At 42.4% G+C, this 22743-nt stretch overlaps 1 protein-coding gene across 3 annotated transcripts in view; it reads left to right on the forward strand.

The window, feature by feature from the left end:
* LOC106561024 (calcium-dependent secretion activator 2) overlaps nt 1–22743 on the forward strand; it is a 224236-nt gene that overhangs the window by 186744 nt on the left and 14749 nt on the right. For all 3 annotated transcript variants that reach the window (XM_045688110.2, XM_014124578.3, XM_045688109.2), the window contains 4 exons: nt 309–456; nt 18681–18755; nt 19100–19183; nt 19284–19316. In XM_045688110.2, coding sequence (XP_045544066.1) covers nt 309–456; nt 18681–18755; nt 19100–19183; nt 19284–19316 — 340 coding nt within the window. The remainder of the gene's footprint in view (nt 1–308; nt 457–18680; nt 18756–19099; nt 19184–19283; nt 19317–22743) is intronic.

Genomic DNA, 22743 nt, shown 5'->3' on the forward strand with positions numbered 1-22743 from the left:
TTGAGATATTATTGAGGATAATGAGAATGAGGTTAGTCAGGGGCGAACTGGGGCCAGAAGCTGCTCTGGCATTTTTAACACACCGGCCCATTTTTTCCCTGGAGGCCTCACACCGGCCAAGATAATGACCATTTTGCGCAGGAAAAAAACAAACAAGTTAGACAGGCCCACAGGTCAAAAAATGGAGCGAAATGCCAGATGGCCAGTCCGCCCCTGAAGTTAGTGATGGAGTTCTGAACAGTGTTTTCCATAGCCCCCTAGGAATTAACCATATCATAAAACCTTTCAACTATCTTTTTTACCCAAAGAACGAAAGCGGCTTTCGACTCCAAGATGCAGAAGGCCAGCAAGTCAACGGACTTCCGGGTGTCGTTGTTGGTATGCACCATGTTCAATGTGCTCATTGACGCCAAGAAGCAGTGCTCCAAACTCTGTGTGCTGGACTCCGGTCTAGAGGTACGACCGCATTCAACTGCTATTCTCTGTTCTTTGACCACACAAACTGACCACACATTTCCATCGATACATGCAAAACCACCACAAACCCTACTAACGTCAATCGTGGTTGTTTACATGTACATATTACCTCATATGTACATATTACCTCAATTAGCCCGACTAACCCCCGCACATTGACTCTGTACCGGTACCACCTGTATATAGCCTCGCCACAGTTATTGTCACTGTCTTTTTACTGTTTTTCTTCATTTCTTTACTTATCTATTGTTTACCTAATACCAATTTTATACTTAAAAATTGCACTGTTGTTAAGTAAGCATTTCACTGTAAGGTCTACACCTGTTGTATTCGGCGCACGTAAACTTTGATTTGATTTCGGTATTCAACTATTGAGTGTAGCAAACAATGGGTATACTGTAGTTAAAAGAATGGGCAGGGCCTCATTTGTTTGTTAAACCCTACATGCCCTAATCAGCTATAAGTACACTGAACCACCACAACAACAGAAGCAAATATTGTTCCCTACCTTGCCTGGGTTTCCCTAAAGAACTCAATAACTTTGGTTTCCCTTTGTCTGTGACAGATTCAGTAATATTACCTTGACAGCTAAAACATTCATTGTGATGGGCACATTCATATCACGTCCAGATCAGTGGTAAAGTGCAGTGGCTGCGCTAAATCGATGCGTCTGAATGAGCGCTCAATCTCTCCATTACAGCATTTCACGGTGCTAAAGGCTAACCCTCCTCTACGCAGCGACCATTTACAGTGTCTCTACAGAGAACTAAGCTCACTGTCCCTTTAACCTTCAGCTCCACAAGTCCCTGAGGATGTTTATTCATTGCCGAACAGACACACTCAGGTTTGTACACTCAGTGTACTCTACAGATTCCAATTTGGATTGGAACTAATTGAGTTAGTGCATTAATTATCTACAGTTGATGTGGTTCTGATGTGATAAGGTGTTGTTTCACCTGTGCAAAATACAGTTCAAGATCATTATATATACAGCGTCTGAACCATTGATGATTTAGCGTAGCGGATGAAAATGTTGTTATTTTTGATCTAGCTACATGTCAAAAAATGTTATATATCCACTCACCTTGGATCATTTACATGAAATGTGTTAAATTCCTGTTTCTTAAAATGCAGATTACTTGTAGATTTTCTTTTTTTAAGGAATTCTAGCACATTGCGAGCTGTGCCACTCGGGAGGCTATTAAATTATTTTGAGGATATATTTTAAGAAGCTTTTGTTAGAACAAAGGATGTTGTAGTGAAACTCTTCAAGGTTCAAAAAGCACTTTTCTGCATTTATTCTTTACAAAGAAAATTATTTATTTTCCAATTGATGCCTTCCTTTGAGATGTTATAAGTGCTTTTGTCACATCCCTGCATTTAAGTGGACTCTCCAGTGCAAAATCATACCTATCACAAATTTTTCCACAAAATGTATGTAATTAGTTGATTTTGACATGTATAAAGTTAGCATATACTGATATATCAAAGGCTGTTGTCCCTGACACAGATTAAGTATTGGGCTAAAAAGTACTTTCAATCGTAATTCTCCTTTAAGCATGCTTTTTAGTAGTATGTTTAAGTAAAATCGAGATCCGGGAAGCTGGCCCATACACACACAAACACACTATATATATATATATATACCTTGCCTGGGTAGGGAATATATATATACATACAGTACCAGTCAAAAGTTTGTTCACATCTACTCATTCCAGGGTTTTTCTTTATTTTTACTATTTTCTACATTTTAGAATAATAGTGAAGACATCAAAACTATGAAATAACACATATGGAATCATGTAGTAACCAAAAAAGTGTTAAACAAATCAAAATATAATTTATTTATGAGATTCTTCAAAGTAGCCTCCCTTTGCCTTGATGACAGCTTTGCACACTCTTGGCATTCGCTCTACCAGCTTGATGAGGTAGTCACCTGGAATACATTTCAATTAACAGGTGTGCCTTGTTAAAAGTTAATTTGTGGAATTTCTTTCCTTCTCAATGCGTTTGAGCCAATAAGTTCAATCAATCAAATTTATTTATGAAGCCCTTTCTACTTCAGCCGATGTCACAAAGTGCTGTACAGAAACCCAGCCTAAAAACCCCAAACAGCAAGCAATGCAGATGTAGAAGCACAGTGGCTAGGAAAAACTCCCTAGAAAGGCAGGAACCTAGGAAGAAACCTAGAGAGGAACCAGGCTCTGAGGTGTCGCCAGTCATCTTCTGGTTGTGCCGGATGGAGATTATTAACCTGTTGGGTCTAGGGGGCAGCATTTGCACGTCTGGATAAAAAAATTTACCCGATTTAATCTGGTTACTAATCCTACCCAGTAACTAGAATATGCATATACTTATTATATATGGATAGAAAACACTCTAAAGTTTCCAAAACTGTTTGAATGGTGTCTGTGAGTATAACAGAACTCATTTGGCAGGCAAAACCCTGAGACATTTTCTGACAGGAAGTGGATACCTGATGTGTTGTATTGACTTTAAACCTATCCCATTGAAAAACACAGGGGTTTAGGAATATTTTGGCACTTCCTATTGCTTCCACTAGATGTCACCAGCCTTTACAAAGTGTTTTGAGTCTTCTGGAGGGAGATCTGACCGAACAAGAGCCATGGAACGGTGATGTCCCATTAGACACCTGGCGCGCTACTTCATGTTGGGTACCCTCGTTCCAATACGTTATAAAAGACTATGCATTCGTCCACCTTGAATATTATTCATGTTCTGGTTAAAAAAGGCCCTAATGATTTATGCTATACAACGTTTGACATGTTTGAACGAACGGAAATATATTTTTTCCCCTCGTTCATGACGAGAAGTCCGGCTGGCTTACATCATGTGCTAACGAGACGGAGATTTTTGGACATAAATGATGAGCTTTTTTGAACAAAACTACATTCGTTATGGACCTGTGATACCTGGAAGTGACATCTGATGAAGAGAATCAAAGGTAATGGATTATTTACATAGTATTTTCGATTTTAGATCTCCCCAACATGACGTCTAGTCTGTATCGCAACGCGTATTTTTCTGGGCACAGTGCTCAGATTATTGCAAAGTGTGATTTCCCAGTAAGGTTATTTTTAAATCTGGCAAGTTGATTGCGTTCAAAAGATGTAAATCTATAATTCTTTAAATGACAATATAATATTTTACCAATGTTTTCTAATTTTAATTATTTAATTTGTGACGCTGACTTGACTGCCGGTTATTGGAGGGAAACGATTTCCTCAACATCAATGCCATAGTAAAACGCTGTTTTTGTATATAAATATCAACTTGATAGAACTAAAAATGCATGCATTGTCTAACATAATGTCCTAGGAGTGTCATCTGATGGAGATTGTAAAAGGTTAGTGCATCATTTTAGCTGGTTTTATGGTTTTGGTGACCCTGTCTTTGACTTGACAAAACATTACACACAACTCTTGTAAATGTACTGTCCTAACATACTCTAAATTTATGCTTTCGCCGTAAAACCTTTTTGAAATCGTAAAACGTGGTTAGATTAAGGAGATGTTTATCTTTCAAATGGTGTAACATAGTTGTATTTTTGAAAAATTTGAATTTTGACATTTATTTGGATTCAAATTTGCCGCTCTTGAAATGCACCTGCTGTTGATGGAGTGCACCACGGGTGGCACGCTAGCGTCCCACCTAGCCCCAAGAGGTTAACAGCACATGGCTAAGATGTTCAAACGTTCATAGATGACCAGCAGGGTCAAATAATAATATTCACAGTGGTTGTAGAGGGTGCAACAGGTCAGCACCTTAAGAGGTAATGTCAGTTGGCTTTTCATAGCCGATCATTCAGAGTTAGAGACAGCAGGTGCGGTAGAGAGATAGAGTTGAAAACAGCAGGTCCGGGACAAGGTAGGTCGTCCGGTGAACAGGTCAGGGTTCCATAGCCGCAGGCCGAACAGTTGAAACTGGAGCAGCAGCACGACCAGGTGGACTGGGGACAGCAAGGAGTCATCAGGCCAGGTAGACCTGAGGCATGGACCTACGGCTCAGGTCCTCCGAGAGAAGAGAGAAAGAGAGAAAGAGAGAGATAGAGGGAGCATACTTAAATTCACACCGGACACCGGATAAGATAGGAGAAATACTCCAGATATAACAGACTGATACTAGTCCCCCGACACAAACTATTGCAGCATAAATACTGGAGGCTGAGACAGGAAGGGTCAGGGAGACACTGTGGCCCCGTCCAAAGATACCCCCGGACAGGGCCAAACAGGCAGAATATAACACCACCCTCTTTGCAAAGCACATTCCCCACACCACTAGAGGGATATCTTCAAACCACTAACTTACTACCCTGAGACAAGGGCGAGTATAGGCCATGAAGATCTCCCCACGGCACGAATCCGAGGGGGGGGCGCCAACCCAGACAGGAAGATCACCTCAGTGACTCAACCAACTCAAGTGATGCACCCCTCCTAGGGACGGCAATGAAAAGCACCAGTAAGCCAGTGACTCAGCCCCCGTAATAGAGCTAGAGGCAGAGAATCCCAGTGGAGAGAGGGGAACCGGCCAGGCAGAGACAGCAAGGGCAGTTCGTTGCTCCAGTTCCTTTACATTCACCTTCACACCCCTGGGCCAGACTACTCAATCATAGGACCTACTGAAGAGATTAGTCTTCAATAAAGATTTAAAGGTCGAGACTGAGTCTGCATCTCTCACATGGATAGGCAGACCATTCCATAAAAATTTAGCTCTATAGCTCTATGATCGCTGGATAATTATTTTTAAGACTAATACTGCGGGAAATGGAGTCAGTTGTGTTGTGAAAAAGTAGGGTTGGTATACAGAAGATAGACCTACTTGGTAAAATACCAAGTCAATATTATGGCAAGAACAGCTCAAATAAACCAAGAGAAACGACAGTCCATAATGCTTTAAGACATGAAGGTCAGTCAATCCGGTAAAATTCAGGAACTTTGAATGTTTCTTCAAGTGCAGTTGCAAAAAGCATCAAGCGCTATGATGAAACTGGCTCTCATGAGGACCGCCACAGGAAATGAAGACCCAGAGTCTGCTACAGAGGATAAATTCATTAGAGTTAACTGCACCTCCGATTGCTGCCCAAATAAAGGCACAGAGTTCAAGTAACAGACACATCTCAACATCAACTGTTCAAAGGACACTGTGTGAATCAGGCCTTCATGGTCGAATTGCTGCAAAGAAACCACTACTAAAGGACACCAATAAGAAGAAGAGACTTGTTTGGGCAAAGAAACAAGAACACTGAACATTTGACCGGTGGAAATCTGTCCTTTTGTCTGATGAGTCCAAATGTGAGGTTTTAGGTTCCAACCGCCGCGTCTTTGTGAGACACAGAGTAGGTGAACGGATTATCTCCACATGTGTGGTTCCCACCGTGAAGCATGGAGGAGATGGTGTGGGGGTGCTCTGCTGGTGACACTCTCAGTGATTTAATTAGAATTTAAGGCACACTTAACCAGCATGTCTACCACATCATTCTGCAGCGATACGCCATCCCATCTGGTTTGCGCTTAGTGGGACTATCATTTGTTTTTTAACAGGACAATGACCCAAAACACACCTCCAGGCTGTGTAAGGGCAATTTGATCAAGAAGGAGAGTGATGGAGTACTGCATCAGATGACCTGGCCTCCACAATCCCCCGACCTCAATCCAGTTAAATGGTTTGGGATGAGTTTGAACGCAGAGTGAAGGAAAGGCAGCCAACAAGTGCTCAGCATATGTGGGAACTCCTTCAAGACTTTTTGATAAACATTCCTGCTGACTAACTTAAGAAGCTGGTTGAGAGAATGCCAAGCGTGTTCAAAGCTGTCATCAAGGCAAAGGGTGGCTACTTTGAATAATCAAATATATAAAATATATAGTGAAAATAAAGAAAAACCCTGGAATGAGTAGGTGTGTCCAAACTTTTGACTGGTACTGTATACAGTGAGGGAAAAAAGTATTTGATCCCCTGCTGATTTTGTTTGTTTGCCCACTGACAAAGAAATGATCAGTCTATAATTTTAATAGTAGGTTTATTTGAACAGTGACAGACAGAATAACAACAAAATAATCCAGAAAAACGCATGTCAACAATGTTATAAATTGATTTGCATTTTAATGAGGGAAATAAGTATTTGACCCCCTCTCAATCAGAAAGATTTCTGGCTCCTAGGTGTCTTTTTATACAGGTAACGAGCTGAGATTAGGAGCACACTCTTAAAGGGAGTGCTCCTAATCTCAGTTTGTTACCTGTATAAAAGACACCTGTCCACAGAAGCAATCAATCAATCAGATTCCAAACTCTCCACCATGGCCAAGACCAAAGAGCTCTCCAAGGATGTCAGGGACAAGATTGTAGACCTACACAAGGCTGAAATGGGCTACAAGACCATCGCCAAGCAGCTTGGTGAGAAGGTGACAACAGTTGGTGCGATTATTCGCAAATGGAAGAAACACAAAAGAACTGTCAATCTTCCTCGGCCTGGGGCTCCATGCAAGATCTCACCTCGTGGAGTTGCAATGATCATGAGAACGGTGAGGAATCAGCCCAGAACTACACGGAAGGATCTTGTCAATGATCTCAAGGCAGCTGGGACCATAGTCACCAAGAAAACAATTGGTATCACACTACGCCGTGAAGGACTGAAATCCTGCAGCGCCCGCAAGGTCCCCCTGCTCAAGAAAGCACATATACATGCCCGTCTGAAGTTTGCCAATGAACATCTGAATGATTCAGAGGAAAACTGGGTGAAAGTGTTGTGGTCAGATGAGACCAAAATGGAGCTCTTTGGCATCAACTCATCTCGCTGTGTTTGGAGGAGGAGGAATGCTGTCTATGACCCCAAGAACACCATCCCCACCGTCAAACATGGAGGTGGAAACATTATGCTTTGGGGGTGTTTTTCTGCTAAGGGGACAGGACACCTTCACCGCATCAAAGGGACGATGGACGGGGCCATGTACCGTCAAATCTTGGGTGAGAACCTCCTTCCCTCAGCCAGGACATTGAAAATGGGTCACGGATGGGTATTCCAGCATGACAATGACTCAAAACACACGGCCAAGGCAACAAAGGAGTGGCTCAAGTAGAAGCAACATATTTTTGTTGTTATTCTGTCTCTCACTGTTCAAATAAACCTACCATTAAAATTATAGACTGATCATTTCTTTGTCAGTGGGCAAACGTACAAAATCAGCAGGGGATCAAGTACTTTTTTCCCTCACTGTATATACAGTGCATTCGGAAAGTATTCAGACCCCTTGACTTTTTCCACGTTTTGCTACATTACAGCCTTATTCTAAAATGGATTTCAAAAAAAGTTCCCTCATCAATCTACACACAATACCCCATAATGACAAAGCAAAAACAGTTTTTTTCAAATTTTTTCACATTTCTAAAAATGAAATAAAAAAAGTTTTCAGACCCATTACTCAATACTTTGTTGAAGCATCTTTGGCAGCAATTACAGCCCTGGGTCTTCTTGGGTATGACGCTACAAGCTTGGCACATCTGTATTTGGGGAGTTTCACCAGTTCTTCTCTGTAGATCCTCTCAAGCTCTGTCAGGTTGGATGGAGAGACTCGTTGCACAGCTATTTTCAGGTCTCTCCAGAGAAGTCCGGGCTCTGGCTGGACCACTCAATGACATTCAGAGACTTGTCCCGAAGCCAACCCTGCGTTGTCTTGGCTGTCTATTTAGGGTCGTTGACCTGTTGGAAGGTGAACCTTCGCCCCAGTCTGAGGTCCTGAACACTCTGGGGCAGGTTTCCATCAAGGATCTCTCTGTACTTGTCTCTGTTCATCTTTCACTCGATACTGACTAGTCTCCCAGTCCCTGCCACTGAAAAAAATCCCAACAGTATGATGCTGCCACCACCATGCTTCACCGTAGGGATGGTGCCAGGTTTCCTCCAGAGTGACGCTTGGCATTCAGGCCAAAGAGTTCAATCTTGGTTTCATCATACCAGAGAATCTTGTTTTTTTATGTTCTAAGAGCAACATTAGGTGCCTTTTTGCAAATTCCAAGCCTTTTACTGACGAGTGACTTCCGTCTGGCTGTCTGGCTACCATAAAGGCCTGATTGGTGGAGTGCTGCAGAGATGGTTGTCCTTCTCAAGGGTTCTCCCATCTCCACAGAGGAACTCTGGAGCTCTGTCAGAGTGACCATTGGGTTCTTGGTCACCTCCCTGACCAAGGTCCTTCTCCGCCGATTGCTCAATTTGCCGGGCGGCCAGCTCTAGGAAGAGTCTTGGTGGTTCCAAACTTCTTCCATTTAAGAATGATGGAGGCCACTTTGTTCTTGGAGACCTTTAATGCCGCAGAAATGTTTTTCTATCCTTCCCCAGATTTGTGCCTCGACACAATCCTGTCTCGGAGTTCTACGGACAAATCATTCGACCTCATGGCTTGGTGTTTGCTCTGACATTAACTGTCAACTGTAGGACTTTACATAGACAGGTGTGTGCCTTTCCAAATCATGTCCAATCAATATAATTTACCACAGGTGGACTCCAATGAAGTTGTACAAACATCTCATGGATGATTCAGGGAAACAGGATGCACTTGAGCTCAATTTCAAGTCTCTTAGCAATGGGTCTGAGTATTTATGTAAATAAAGTATTTTTGGGTTATATATTCTAAAAACCTGTTTTCTCTTTGTCATTAGAAGGCATTGTGTGTAGATTTATGTGGAAAAAATGTAATTTAATCCATTTTGGAATAAGGCTGTTAAGTAACAAAATGTGGAAAAAATCAAGGGGTCTGAATATTTCAGAATGCACTGTACCTACACGAACGCTACAGTCACAAGACGCAGGCCTCCTTATTGTCCCTCGAATTTCTAAGCAAACAGCTGGAGGCAGGGCTTCCTCCTGTAGAGCAACATTTTTATGGAGTGGTCTGCCTATCCATGTGAGAGATGCAGACTCGGTCTCAACTTTTAAGTCTTTGCTTAAGACTCATCTCTTCAGTGGGTCCTATGATTGAGTGTAGTATGGCCCAGTGGTGCGAAGGTGAACGGCAAGGCAATTGAGAGACGAGCCACCCTTGCTGTCTCTGCCTGCCAGGCTCCCCTCTCTCCACTGGGATTCTCTGCCTGACCGGCTCCCCTCTCTCCACTGGGATTCTCTGCCCGACCGGCTCCCCTCTCTCCACTGGGATTCTCTACCTCTAACCCTATTACAGGGGCTGAGTCACTCGCTTACTAGTGCTCTTCCATGCTGTCCCTAGGAGGGGTGCGTCACTTGAGTGGGTTGAGTCACAGACGTGACCTTCCTGTCCGGTTTTGTGCCCCCCTCGGGCTTGTGCGGTGGAGGAGATCTTTCGTAGGCTATATTCAGCCTTGTCTTAGGGTAGTAAGTTGGTGGTCTGTTGATATCCCTCTAGTGGTGTGGGGGCTTTGCTTCGGCAAGTGGTTGGGGTTATATCCTGCCTGGTTGGCCCTGTCCGGGGTGTATCATCGGACGGGGCCACAGTGTCCTCTGACCCACCCCTGTCTCAGCCTCCAGTATCTATGCTGTAATAGTCTATGTGCCGGGGGGCTAGGGACAGTCTGTTATATCTGGCGTAATTCTCCGGTCTTATCTGGTGTCCTGTGTGAATTTAAGTATGCTCCCTCTAATTCTCTCTCTTGCCCTCTTTCCCTCCCCTCCCGGAGGACCTGACCCTTAAGATCATGCCTCAGGACTACCTGGCCTGATGACTCCTGACTCCTGCTGCTCCAGTTTCAACTGTTCTGCCTGCGGCTATGGAACCCTGACCTGTTCACCGGACGAGCTACCTTGTCCCGGACCTGCTGTTTTCGACTCTCTCTCTCTCTCTACCGCACCTGCTGTCTTGACCTCTGAATGCTTGGCTTTGAAAAGACAACTGACATTTATTCCTGAGGTACTGACCTGTTGCACACTCTACAACCATTGTGATTATTATTTGACCCTGCTGGTCATCTATGAACGTTTGAACATCTTGAAGAACAATCTGGTCTTAATGGCCATGTACTCTTATAATCTCCACCCGGCACAGCCACAAGAGGACTGGCCACCCCTCAGAGCCTGGTTCCTCTCTAGGTTTCTTCCTAGGTTCCTGCCTTTCTAGGGAGTTTTTCCTAGCCACCGTGCTTCTACATCTGCATTGCTTGCTGTTTGGGGTTTTAGGCTGGGCTTCTGTATAGCACTTTGTGACATCGGCTGATGTAAAAAGGGCTTCATAAATACATTTGATTGAATGATTTCGGTAACAGAACTTTTCAGTCAGAAATGGCTGAAATTATGTTGCCGGTTTAGCAACACGGACAGCGTGATGATCACTTTGATGTTCTGTGGTGGTCGCTGCAGCAAGGAGGAGAGAGAGACAACGGGGGCTAGTCACAGTCACTCGCTTTTTTTTTAACACAGCGCAGCATGTCTTAGCCCGGCCTGGCACAATCAAATGAATTGCTGGTCGGACTCCCTCTAGTCATTTGTGTCTTAATTATTTTATCAAACAGTGTGCTTAAAGCATCAGACAAGCTCAGTGAATATAGTTGATTTGATTAAAACACATAGGATGTGTCAATATATGGAAAATAACACGTTTTAACATTTTAAAAAAGAGCAGAGGACTCTTGGTCGACGAAGATTTATGTTTTGACGGGGACAACCCTAATCGCAATTTGAATGCACTGAGATACCGTGACGAGATGCTGAGGCCCATTGTTGTGCCATTCATCCGCCGCCATCACCTCATGTTTCAGCCTGAATCTGTACACAATTCCTGGAAGCTGAAAATTTCCCAGTTCTTCCATGGCCTGCATACCCACCAGACATGTCACCCATTGAACATGTTTGGGATGCTCTGGATCTACGTTTACGACAGTGTGTCATGCCTTCAGAAAGTATTCATACCCCTTGACTTTTTCAACATTTTGTTGTGTTACAGCCTAACCTCGAAATGGGTTAAATTGATTTGTTTTCTTACCCATCTTCACATAATACCACATAATGATGAAGTGCAAACATGTTTTTAGAATTTTCTTTGCAAATGTATTGAAAATTAAATACAGAAATATCTCATTTACATAAGTATTCACACCCCTGAGTCAATACAAGTACTTGGGAGTATGGCTAGATGGTACACTGTCCTTCTCTCAGCACATATCAAAGCTGCAGGCTCAAGTTAAATCTAGACTTGGTTTCCTCTATTGTAATCGCTACTCTTTCACCCCAGTTGCGTAACTAATCCTGATTCAGATGACCATCCTTCCCATGCTAGATTATGGAGACATAATTAATAGACCGGCAGGTAAGGGTGCTCTCGAGCGGCTAGATGTTATTTACCATTCGGCCATCAGATTTGCCACCAATGCTCCTTATAGGACAAATCACTGCACTCTACACTCCTCTGTAAACTGGTCATCTCTGTATACCCGTTGCAAGACTCACTGGTTGATGCTTATTTATAAAACTCTCTTAGGCCTCACTCCCCCCTATTTGAGATATCTACTGCAGCCCTCATCCTCCTCATACAACACCCGTTCTGCCAGTCACATTCTGTGAAAGGTCCCCAAAGCACACACATCCCTGAGTTGCTCCTCTTTTCAGTTCGCTGCAGCTAGCGACTGGAACGAGCTGCAACAAACACTCAAACTGGAGAGTTTTATCTCAATCTCTTCATTTAAAGACTCGATCATGGACACTTACTGACAGTTGTGGCTGCTTTGTGTGATGTATTGTTGTCTCTACCTTCTTGCCCTTTGTGCTGTTGTTTGTGCCCAATAATGTTTGTACCAAGTTTTGTGCTGTTACCATGTTGTGTTGCTACCATGTTGTTGTTATGTTGTGTTGCTGCCTTGCTATTTTGTTGTCTTAGGTCTCTCTTTATGTTGTGTTGTCTCTCTTGTCGTGATGTGTGTTTTGTCCTGTATTTATTTATTTGTTTTATTTTAATTTTAATCCCAGCCCCTGTCTCCGCAGGAGGCTTTTTGCCTTTTGGTAGGCCGTCATTGTGAAAAATAAAGTGTTCTTAACTGACCAACCAAGTTAAATAAAGGTTAATTAAATAAAAATACTTTGTAGAAGCACCTTTAGCAGCGATTATAGATGTGAGCCTTTCTGGGTTAGTCTCTAGGAGCTTTCCACACCTGGATTGTGCAACATTTGCCCATTATTCTTTTCAAAATTCTTAAATCTCTGTCAAATTGGTTGTTCATCATTGCTAGACAACCATTATCAGGTCTTGCCATAGGTTTTCAAGTAGACTTAACTCAAAACTGTATCTCGGCCACTCAGAAACATTCACTGTTTTCTTGGTAACTCCAATGTATATTTGGCCTTGCGTTTTAGATTATTGTCCTGCTAAAAGTTTAATTAATTTCCTAGTGTCTGAACAGGTTTTCCTCAAGGATTTTTGCCTGTGCTTAGCTCCTTTCAGTTAATTTTTTATCCTGAAAAACTCCCCAGTCCTTATTGATTACAAGCATACACATAACATGGTATGAGTGGTACTCAGTAATCTGTTGTATTTGCCCCAAACATAACACTTTGTATTCAGGACAAAAAGTGAATTTCTTTGTCACATTTTTTGCAGTATTACTTTAGTGGTTTGTTGCAAACAGGATGCATGTTTTGGAATATGTGTTTCCTGTACAGGCTTCCTTCTTTTCACTATGTCAATAATGTTAGTATTGTGGAGTAACTACAATGTTGTTGATCCATCCTCTATTTTCTCAGTTTTCTCCTATGACAGCCATTCAACTTGGATGCAATGATCGCGATATAGTGGCTATAGCTAGGAAAGACAAAATTCCAAAAGCTGGGCCTAAAATAGTGCGTAAGATTTTTTTGTGATTCTTATGTGGATGAGGTTAAAAATACTTGTTCTGATGTGATTTAATATGGAGCATTCAGACTATGCACTTGATGAATCTATGAAATTGCTTCTTCCAATTATTGATAAACATGCATCTGACTGGCTGACTTACTGCAAATTGAGAAATGATGTGACTAAACTCAACAAAAAGAAGAAAACTGTATTATGAAGCCAAGATCAATGATTTAAAGAATGATGGGAAAACCAGCAAACCTGGTTTCAAAAAACAGATAAAGCAACACCTCATTGCACAATGCCTCTCTCCTAATCGACCTAGATTTGTTGTGTGTATGTAGGCTATCTGTGCAATTTCTAAATGTATAGTACCAGTAAAAAATTTGGACACACCTACTCATTCAATGGTTTTTCTTTATTTTGACTATTTTCTACAAAACTATGAAATAACACATATGGAATCATGTAGTATCCAAAAAAGTGTTAAACAAATCAAAATATATTTTATATGACAGCTTTGCACACTCTTGGCATTCTCTCAACCAGCTTTGTGAGGAATGTTTTTCCAACAGTCTCGAAGGAGTTCCCACATATGCTGAGCACTTGTTGGTTGTTTTTCCTTCACTCTGCGGTCCAACTCATCCCAAACCATCTCAATTGGGTTGAGGTCGGGGGATTGTGGAGGCCAGGTCATCTGATGCAGCATTCCATCGCAGCACTACATCACTCTCCTTCTTGGTCAAATAGCCCTTACATACCCTGGAGGTGTGTTGGGTCATTGTCCTGTTGAAAAACAAATGATAGTCCCACTAAGCGCAAACCAGATGGGATGTCGTATCGCTGCAGAATGCTGTGGTAGCCATGCTGGTTAAGTGTGCCATGAATTCTAAATAAATCTCTGACAGTGTCACCAGCAAAGCACCCTCACACCATCACACCTACTCCTCCATGCTTCACGGTGGGAACCACACTTGCGGAGATCATCCGTTCACCGACTCTGCATCTCACAAAGACACAGCGGTTGGAACCAAAAATAAAAAATGTTGGACTCATCAGACCAAAGGACAGATTTACACCAGTCTCATGTCCATTGCTCATGTTTCTTGGCCCAAGCAAGTCTCTTCTTCTTATTGGTGTCCTTTAGTAGTGTTTTTATGCTGCAATTCAACCATGAAGGCCTGATTCACGCAGTATCCTCTGAACAGTTGATGTTGAGATGTGTCTGTTACTTGTGAAGCATGTATTTGGGCTGCTAACTCTAATGAACTTATCCTCTGCAGCAGAGGTAACTCTTGGTCTTCCTTTCCTGTGGTGGTCCTCATGAGAGCCAATTTCATCATAGTGCTTGATGGTTTTTTGCGACTGCACTTCAAGAAACGTTCAAAGTTCTTGAAATATTCCAGATTGACTGGCCTTCATTTCTTAAAGTAATGATGGACTGTCGTTTCTCTTTGCTTTTATTTTGCTGTTCTTGCCATAATATGGACTTGGTCTTTTACCAAATAGGGCTATCTTGGCTCAAACGCATTAAGAAGGAAAGAAAGTCCACAAATTAACTTGGCACATCTGTTAATGGTTGAGAGAATGCCAAGAGTGTGCAAAGCTGTCATCAAGGCAAAGGGTGGCTACTTTGAAGAATCTCTAATATATTTGCTTAACACTTTTTTGGTTACTACATGATTCCATATGTATTATTCCATAGTTTTGATGTCTTCACTATTATTCTACAATGTAGAAAATAGTCAAAAAAAAGAAAAACCCGGGAATAAGTAGGTGTGTTCAAACTTTTGACTGGTACTGTATGTAGTTCTGTCCTTGAACTGTTCTTGTCTATTAGTGTTCTGTAATATGTCTTTTTTCATGTTTGGTGTGGACTTGAGGAAGAGTAGCTGCTGCTTTCGTAACAGCTAATGGGGTTCCTAATAAAATTCCAGATACCAAAACTCAGAATCTGTTGGCCTCATGGTGAAATCCCTTCTCGGTTTCCTTCCTCTCCAGTAACTGAGTTTGGAAGGACGCCTGTATCTTTGTAGTGACTTGGTGTATGTTAATACACCATGCAAAGTGTAATTAATAACTTCAACATGCATGAGAGAGACACACACAGTTGCAAGTGAGCTCTCACATTTTTCAACATGTTTTTTACAAAAGGATAGATTTGGAGTTAGATAAACTTAGATTTTTCAGCAGGGACATATGCAGGATGCTACACTCCACTGCATAGCCTTCACTTCAGATCAAAACTCCGAACTTACAACCTAATTTTGGCCAGAATTACCTGTAGGGATTACTGCTACCAAGGATGACTTTTTCCAATATATACAGAGGGTGCTCTAGCAAACAAACAGCAGAGACCTGAGGACACCATCCAACCTGGAACTGAGTGAGTAGTGTTTGGTCTGATGCTATTTTGAAAGCGAAGAATAAAAATAAAGTACATTACAATGAAATATTTTCCTTTATGGGGACTGCATGCTGAGTTAAGCCTGCCAGGCTTGCTAGGACTGACCAGACACAACTTCAATTAGCACTGAGGTGTGAAGTGAGAGGTGGCGAGGCCTTTGGGCCCAACAAGTTTGCAGGGGTCTTTGAAGCCCCCTTTGAAGCCCTGTTCAAAGACCATCCAGAGGGATTTTCTATAAGAAATCTGCCTCCAGAAATAAAAGCTTCTCCCAAGTGGGTGTGACACCTACTCTCGTTGCCTGCTGCACAGGCTTCCTGGATTCCACTTGGCGATCTGTTCACCATCTGCCCTGGCCTGTCTCCCCTGTCTGGTACAGGTACCCCCACCACACTCCCCCTCTCTCCCGAGCTTTCACTTGCCTCCAGCACACACACACTGTTGGGGTGAGTGACTCTGAACTTACAATAGCTAGCCCCAAGTCGTAATCTAAAGTTGAAGTCGGAAGTTTACATACACTTAGATTGGAGACATTAAAACTCGTTTTTCAACCATGCCACAAATTTCTTGTTAACAAACTATAGTTTTGGCAAATTGGTTAGGACATCTACTTTGTACATGACACAAGTAATTTTTCCAACAACTGTTTATGGACAGATTATTTCACTTATAATTCACTGTATCACAATTCCAGTGGGTCAGAAGTTTACATACACTAAGTTGACTCTGCCTTTAAACAGCTTGGAAAATTCCAGAAAATGATGTCATGGCTTTAGAAGCTTCTGATAGGCTAATTGAGATCATTTGAGTCAATTGGAGGTGTACCTGTGGATGTATTTCAAGGCCTACCTTCAAACTCAATGCCTCTTTGCTTGACATCATGGGAAAATCAAAATAAATCAGCCAAGACCTCAGAAAAAAAGATTGTAGACCTCCCCAAGTCTGGTTCATCCTTGGGAGCAATTTCCAAATGCCTGAAGGTACCACGTTCATATGTACAAAAAATTGTATGCAAATATAAACACCATGGGACCACGCAGCTGTCATACCGCTCAGGAAGAAGATGTGTTTTGTCTCCTAGAGATGAACGCACTTTGGTGAAAAAATTGAAAATCAATCCCAGAACAACAGCAAAGGACCTTGTGAAGATGCTGGAGGAAACGGGTACAAAGGTATCTATATCCACAGTAAAACGAGTCCTATATCAAGATAACCTGAAGGGCCGCTCAGCAAGGAAGAGGTCACTGCTCCAAAACAGCATAAAAATGCCAGTAGGACAAACACTTTAAAACAAACTTCCTTTTGATTTATTTTTGACTATCTGTTTTCCCATGTATGAATCTGTTATTCAATGTGTTTCTATGGGCTAAAAGCAGTAAGGCCAAATTCAATGTTTTATCAAATAATATTTTTTATATATATTTTTAGAACTAAAGCGATCCTAAAATTCATAATCAAATAGCTACATTTTGTAGTAGAACCTTCCCCCCCACACACACACACACACATTTAAGTTCCGTCTGATCCTTGTAAATGCATTAAGCAATTTGTCTAACTTCTGACTTGTCTCAAAGGGACCTCAATGTGAACTACATCCTAACATTCTGTCGCACATTCACCAGAGAATGTCTTTGGGTATAACAGTCTGTGCCAGAGTGCTCGCTTTTGATCGACACAAAAGAGATCCTGGCATTTCAGATGCTTGTGCATTGAATGGTGTCTGCCATTGCCTGCTTCATCATACTTCCTATTCAAACCACTGAATGGAGGAGTCGTCATAAACTTTTACGAGACCAAAAATGTCCTCCTTTGTGATTTTCCACTTAATCATTACCCAGCATATAATCGAATATTTTCATTAAAAGCATCTCTGCAAATTAGGACTGTCTTGCTGTATACCAATTCATCCCCAGGATTGTTATGTCTAAGGAATGATCAGTTGTTGTTGCTGTTGTTATTGGCATTGGAATGAGGCACTTGCATTTGAAAATGTCAGTTGGGCCTTGGAAGAAAAAAAACTGGCGGAAGTGACTCTTAGCGGTTTGCTACCAGATAAATGTTTTTAAAATAAATTATTGTTCTTTTGGGTGCGGCGCACACATGGCAAAAACCTCACAATTTAATATTCTCTAATGTGAAGAAGGACCTCACAATTAGGCCCCATCTGTAAAATAGAAAGAAAACACAGCAATGTTAATTGAGGTAAAAAGTCCTTAAGATTTGCTTGAAATTCAGTTTATGAAAGAAGCTGCCATTTCGTGGGATGGAGAGAAAGGTGAAAAGAAAATTAGGGCTGCCGATAGTGACCTCCATGCACCCTCAATTTGTCACTGATCTGCGGGCTTTGTTGATTGAAATTTTTAATATGGGTGTTCTTTAGACGCACCGTGAAAGGGCATTGTCGCTAAGAGATGAACTCTCTGGCTGCTGTGCGAGCGTCGAAGGCAGCCAGCCATTCAACGCTGCAAATGGAGGTTCTCTCTCCCTCTTCTCTCCACCGTCTCCTTCATCTCTCTCTTTCTCACTCTTTTCTATCAATACCTCTTTCTGGCTGCGCCATTGGTTTTTTGGGGAGGGGAAAAAAGTCCCATGAATATGGGGGTTATGAGACATGAAATGGCGGATTAATTGAATCTAGTGAGAGTCTTTGGTCCCCGCAGCTGGACCGGTGCTTTAGAGAAACACAAGGCTGCTCTAATTGTGGGGAAGCACAAAAAGTATCCTTCGAATTCCTTTGCCTTCCAACGAGAGCGGGAATGCCATTCAGCCACATAATGGCCCTATTAGCTGCTTAACTCAGCGGCGCTACATGGGAAGATTTTCTCTGCTGAATGTTTGGGGTGGGGAGGCGGGGTAGAGAGAAGGAGAGAGAGTGTGATCGTCCATGCGTGCCTTGTGTGTTTGTGCGTGCGTGATAGGATGAAGGAATCATTTTCACCTTATCTCCCTCATAGATTTTTTTAAATGCTTGTTTGTTTGTTTCCTTACCATCTTCTCAGCAACAGTACCATTCGAAAATCGACGACCTGATCGATGACACGTTTAAAGACATGATTTCCTCCCTGGTCTCAAAGGTACAGTATGTTACTGCACATCCTCCACAGGCTCAATGACAACATACTCCCTATAGATGCACTATTTGTCAGCCCACCTCAAGTCAAATGTCCATTTTGCTAAGAATCACATTATCATTCCTTCTCCGTTCTACAGCAACTTGATCCTAACCTTACCCAGTTTTATTACACCTGCTTTTTATTTTCATATTCTATGCAAAATATGATAGAATATGTTCTAATCAAACGATGACAGGAACACATAGATCATTTGAACAGGAGAAAGTCATTCAGGCTGTACGCTCATACCCCATATTCCATTAGAAATGGCCAACTAACATGTCTGATTGTCTTCTTCCCTGGAGTTTGCTGGACCTCTAGACGCCGTTCTCTCCAAGCTCTCCAGATATGACGAAGGGACATTATTTTCTTCGATCTTCTCTTTCACGGTAAGTAGCAGCGCTTTCAGTGCTAACAAAAGCCACATTTTATTTGTTGCAACCAAATCTGCTCAGTTGAACTTTTTTGTGTCTTTCCTTTGCCTTGAAGGTGAAAGCGGCTGCCAAGTATGTGGATGTGCCAGTGAGTATTGTTTCTAAAGATGTCTTACTTTCTCATATGAACCTGTTTGCACAATTTATTTCTGTCTAAAAGAAACATCTCTCGGAAGAAAGCTGGCATTGAGTGGGATCATATTGTTCAAAATTTGTCATCAAACGCTGATGTTAAACGTGGGTGAAATATTTTAACATTTCACCTCGTACCACCGTTGTGTGTCAGAGCGTTCAAAGTTGAGGTGGCGTGCGGGGCTAATTATTGGCACAGTTGACTAATGAAAACTTTTTGGAGCGATTCGCCAAGGTGTAGGTCATGGGCGGTCACCACACGCCACAGCAACACTAATGAGTGACAGCGCCACGGCAGGGAGCAGGAGCTCTATATCAGCAGACAGAAAGATGACAAACAGCGATGAGGAAGGCCTCCAATTACCAAAAGAGAGACGCAACAACACACACTGAAGGACATGCACATTACGCCTACTCTCCATTGGTCAGGGATTGTAAAGCTAAAGTGGAATGTTGAGGTTGGTTGTTCAAATTTGGACCAGGGCGTCATTACTTGGTCAGTTTAGACACGTAGCCCTTTCCTGCAGTCAAATGACCTAGTGTCCTCATGGGTGGAATGCAGGGGAGGCTGGTGGGAGGAGCTATAGGAGGACACGCTCATTGTAATGGATGGAATAGAATAAATGGAACAGAGTCAAACATGTGGTTTCCATATGTTTGCTGTGTTTGATACCTTTCCATTCCAGCCATTACAATGAGCCCGTCCTGCTATGGCTTAAAAACAAAAAGACACCTGTACCATGTCAGATATAGAGTGAATGAATATATATATATATATATATATATATATCCGGTGTTTCTATGTCAAGCGGTTTTGTTAAATTTCAGTCTTCTGTTATATATATATATAGACTGAAATTTAACAAAACCGCTTGACATAGAAACACCGGATTTCCATCAGGGTTTTTGATATGTTTATTAATTACAGAATTATGAAAAATATTAACATTCCACCAGCGGCGGCTGGTGTTAACCATGTGTGTGAGGTGTATACTTTTGTTTCAAAGTAGATTTATTTAAGACTACCAAGAAAAACATTCTGTGTGACCCTGATTTAGCCTGCTGCAGTAAAAGGTTAATTGTGACATACTCTTGTTCTTAAGCCATCAAAAGCTTTGCCCTGTTCAAGATTCAGTCCATTCACCATCGTGGGCTGAGTTTAGTTCTGTTTCGGTCCACAAATCCTACTCTTAACCCAAAGCAAGAGGTGGTTTCACTCTATCATAACCAAGCACACTCTTTTCAGAATCCATGAGTAGAGCCTTGGCCATTAGTTTGCAAAAGTCTGTAAATGTTTGATAAAGACAGCCATGCCAGAGCCTCGCAAAAGCCTTTTGCCAAACCTTTGTGGTTCTCTTCAGTCCTCCCCCTCCCGCCTGTCCTTGACTCAGCAAATCCCACGTGTCCGATTGGCACTTTTTCCCAGAGCTCTGAGCCTGTCAAATCTCCTCTCCTCCTCCCTTCACCTGAAATTAGAATGTAACCTCCACCTTGCGCTTTTGTGTGGAGGGAACCGAAATCTTCTACGCCCCGGTTACAGGTGGGCTAAAGAGAAGAGGAGGGTTGTGTCGCTGGGGCCTTTAGCAGGAAACTCTTTTCGGTCCCTCCCTTCCTTTTTTGTGAAGACTGCTGTTCAAGGGCCCCGTGTTGGCAGTGCACCCTACTGGTTCACACACACACACACACACACACACACACACACACACACCCAACTGCACCTGGGGGAAACCGATCCAGGGTAGGAAACCGAACTGGCAGTGTATAATTAACAGCAACACATTTTGTCCCCTCTCTCTCTCTTTTGTCTCCACAGCTCCCAGCGTTTATCCCCTTCAGGTTAACCGGGTTGCCTCGCCCTAACTGTACACCTCTCATTCAGCCACCACTTGGCCTGGCTCCACATTCCCTCTCCTCCTTCACCCTCTTCTGCACTCCCACATCCTCTATCTCCACCACCTCCACCTTACACAGTTTTCTCTTTCTCCTTCCCTTTGACATGATTCCATTTCACACTGGATTGTTGACGGTCTGGAACAGCCTGTGTGTGTGTGTGTGTGCGGGTATGTGTCCAGCGTGTTTGGCTACAAGTCAAGTACAGAACTAAAGTTTGTTCTTTGAAAAAGGGCAGAGCGTGACAGAGGTTGACCGGTGTGTATTTTGTGCGAGGCCCCAATCTGGACTGTAGCAGTGTTAGAACCTGGCCTCTGTCTCTCTCTACCATGCTTCCCTGTCACACTGCTTTGTCACCTTGTCATAGAGGGAGAGAAGGAGAGAATTACTGAAAGAAATGGAAAGGGGGATCGAAAGAGAGGGCCCTGCCTTGGGGGTGTGAGGTGGGGCAGTGGGGGGACAGTGATATACTCCCAATAATCCTGATACACACACACACACACACACACACACACACACAGCCCCACACCTGTCCAATTCACACTGTCACTCACTGCAGTGCAGGAAGTGGCGGATTTAACATCTCCACCCACTGGATTACAGTTTTTTGACAGCCCTGTCAATCATCATCATGCCCAACCCCCCCCGACCTCGCATCTCGCCCTCCTCACCCTTATTGTACTTTAACCCCTGTGACACTAAAGTACAGCTCATCAAAGGTCCATATGAATTACTGTGAACTGCATGTAACCTTCGATTAAATACATTCATGTCACTTTGTATCATTACATCATTTTTACAGTATGAAATACATTTCTTTGTGAGAAACATTTCTACACTTTATATTGGATGCCCTATTTTATGAATTTAGGAACAGCATGGATCACAAAGGAAAATATAATCTATAAAGAAGCTCTACTCATGTTTTCAGGTTTTTATTTCAGTGAAATGTGTTTTATAGAGGAAATGTAGGGATATTTTGAGGGAAATATGAGTTTATGGATTTGAGAGTCAATCAGTATTTATTTTTAACACATTTTAGGATGGCTGTTTTGCTGCTAGGCAACTGAAAATAAGCCATTCAGTCAAGCAACAAATATCTATTTGGATGCATGAGCAGAGCTGAGTCCTCAGCACCATCTACTATTGTGTGCCTCAGGTTTTCCTCTCCAGCGTCTTCTTTATCCAACTAAGCGGCAAAATCACATAAATGATGGTAGCCGCAAACACATTTGTGGTCGTTTCAATCCTTTTTAAGGGAGCATTTATTTTTCAGGAAATAAAAACTATTTCAACCAAAGACAATGGATCCCAGTTATGTGACAGTGAATGAACAACGTCTTTCTTTGAAATATACCGGATATCATGATGCTTTGCTGGGTTGAATGTAGTTGTATTTGTACAGGGATTGAATTACGTTTTTATCAATGTTGGGTGACATACATCGTGTGGCTCAGTTGGTAGAGCATGGCACTTGCAACGCCAGAATTGTG

This window comes from Salmo salar, chromosome 10 (genome assembly GCF_965601325.2).
Source record: "Salmo salar chromosome 10, fSalSal1, whole genome shotgun sequence".
NCBI classification, from domain to species: Eukaryota; Metazoa; Chordata; class Actinopteri; order Salmoniformes; family Salmonidae; genus Salmo; species Salmo salar.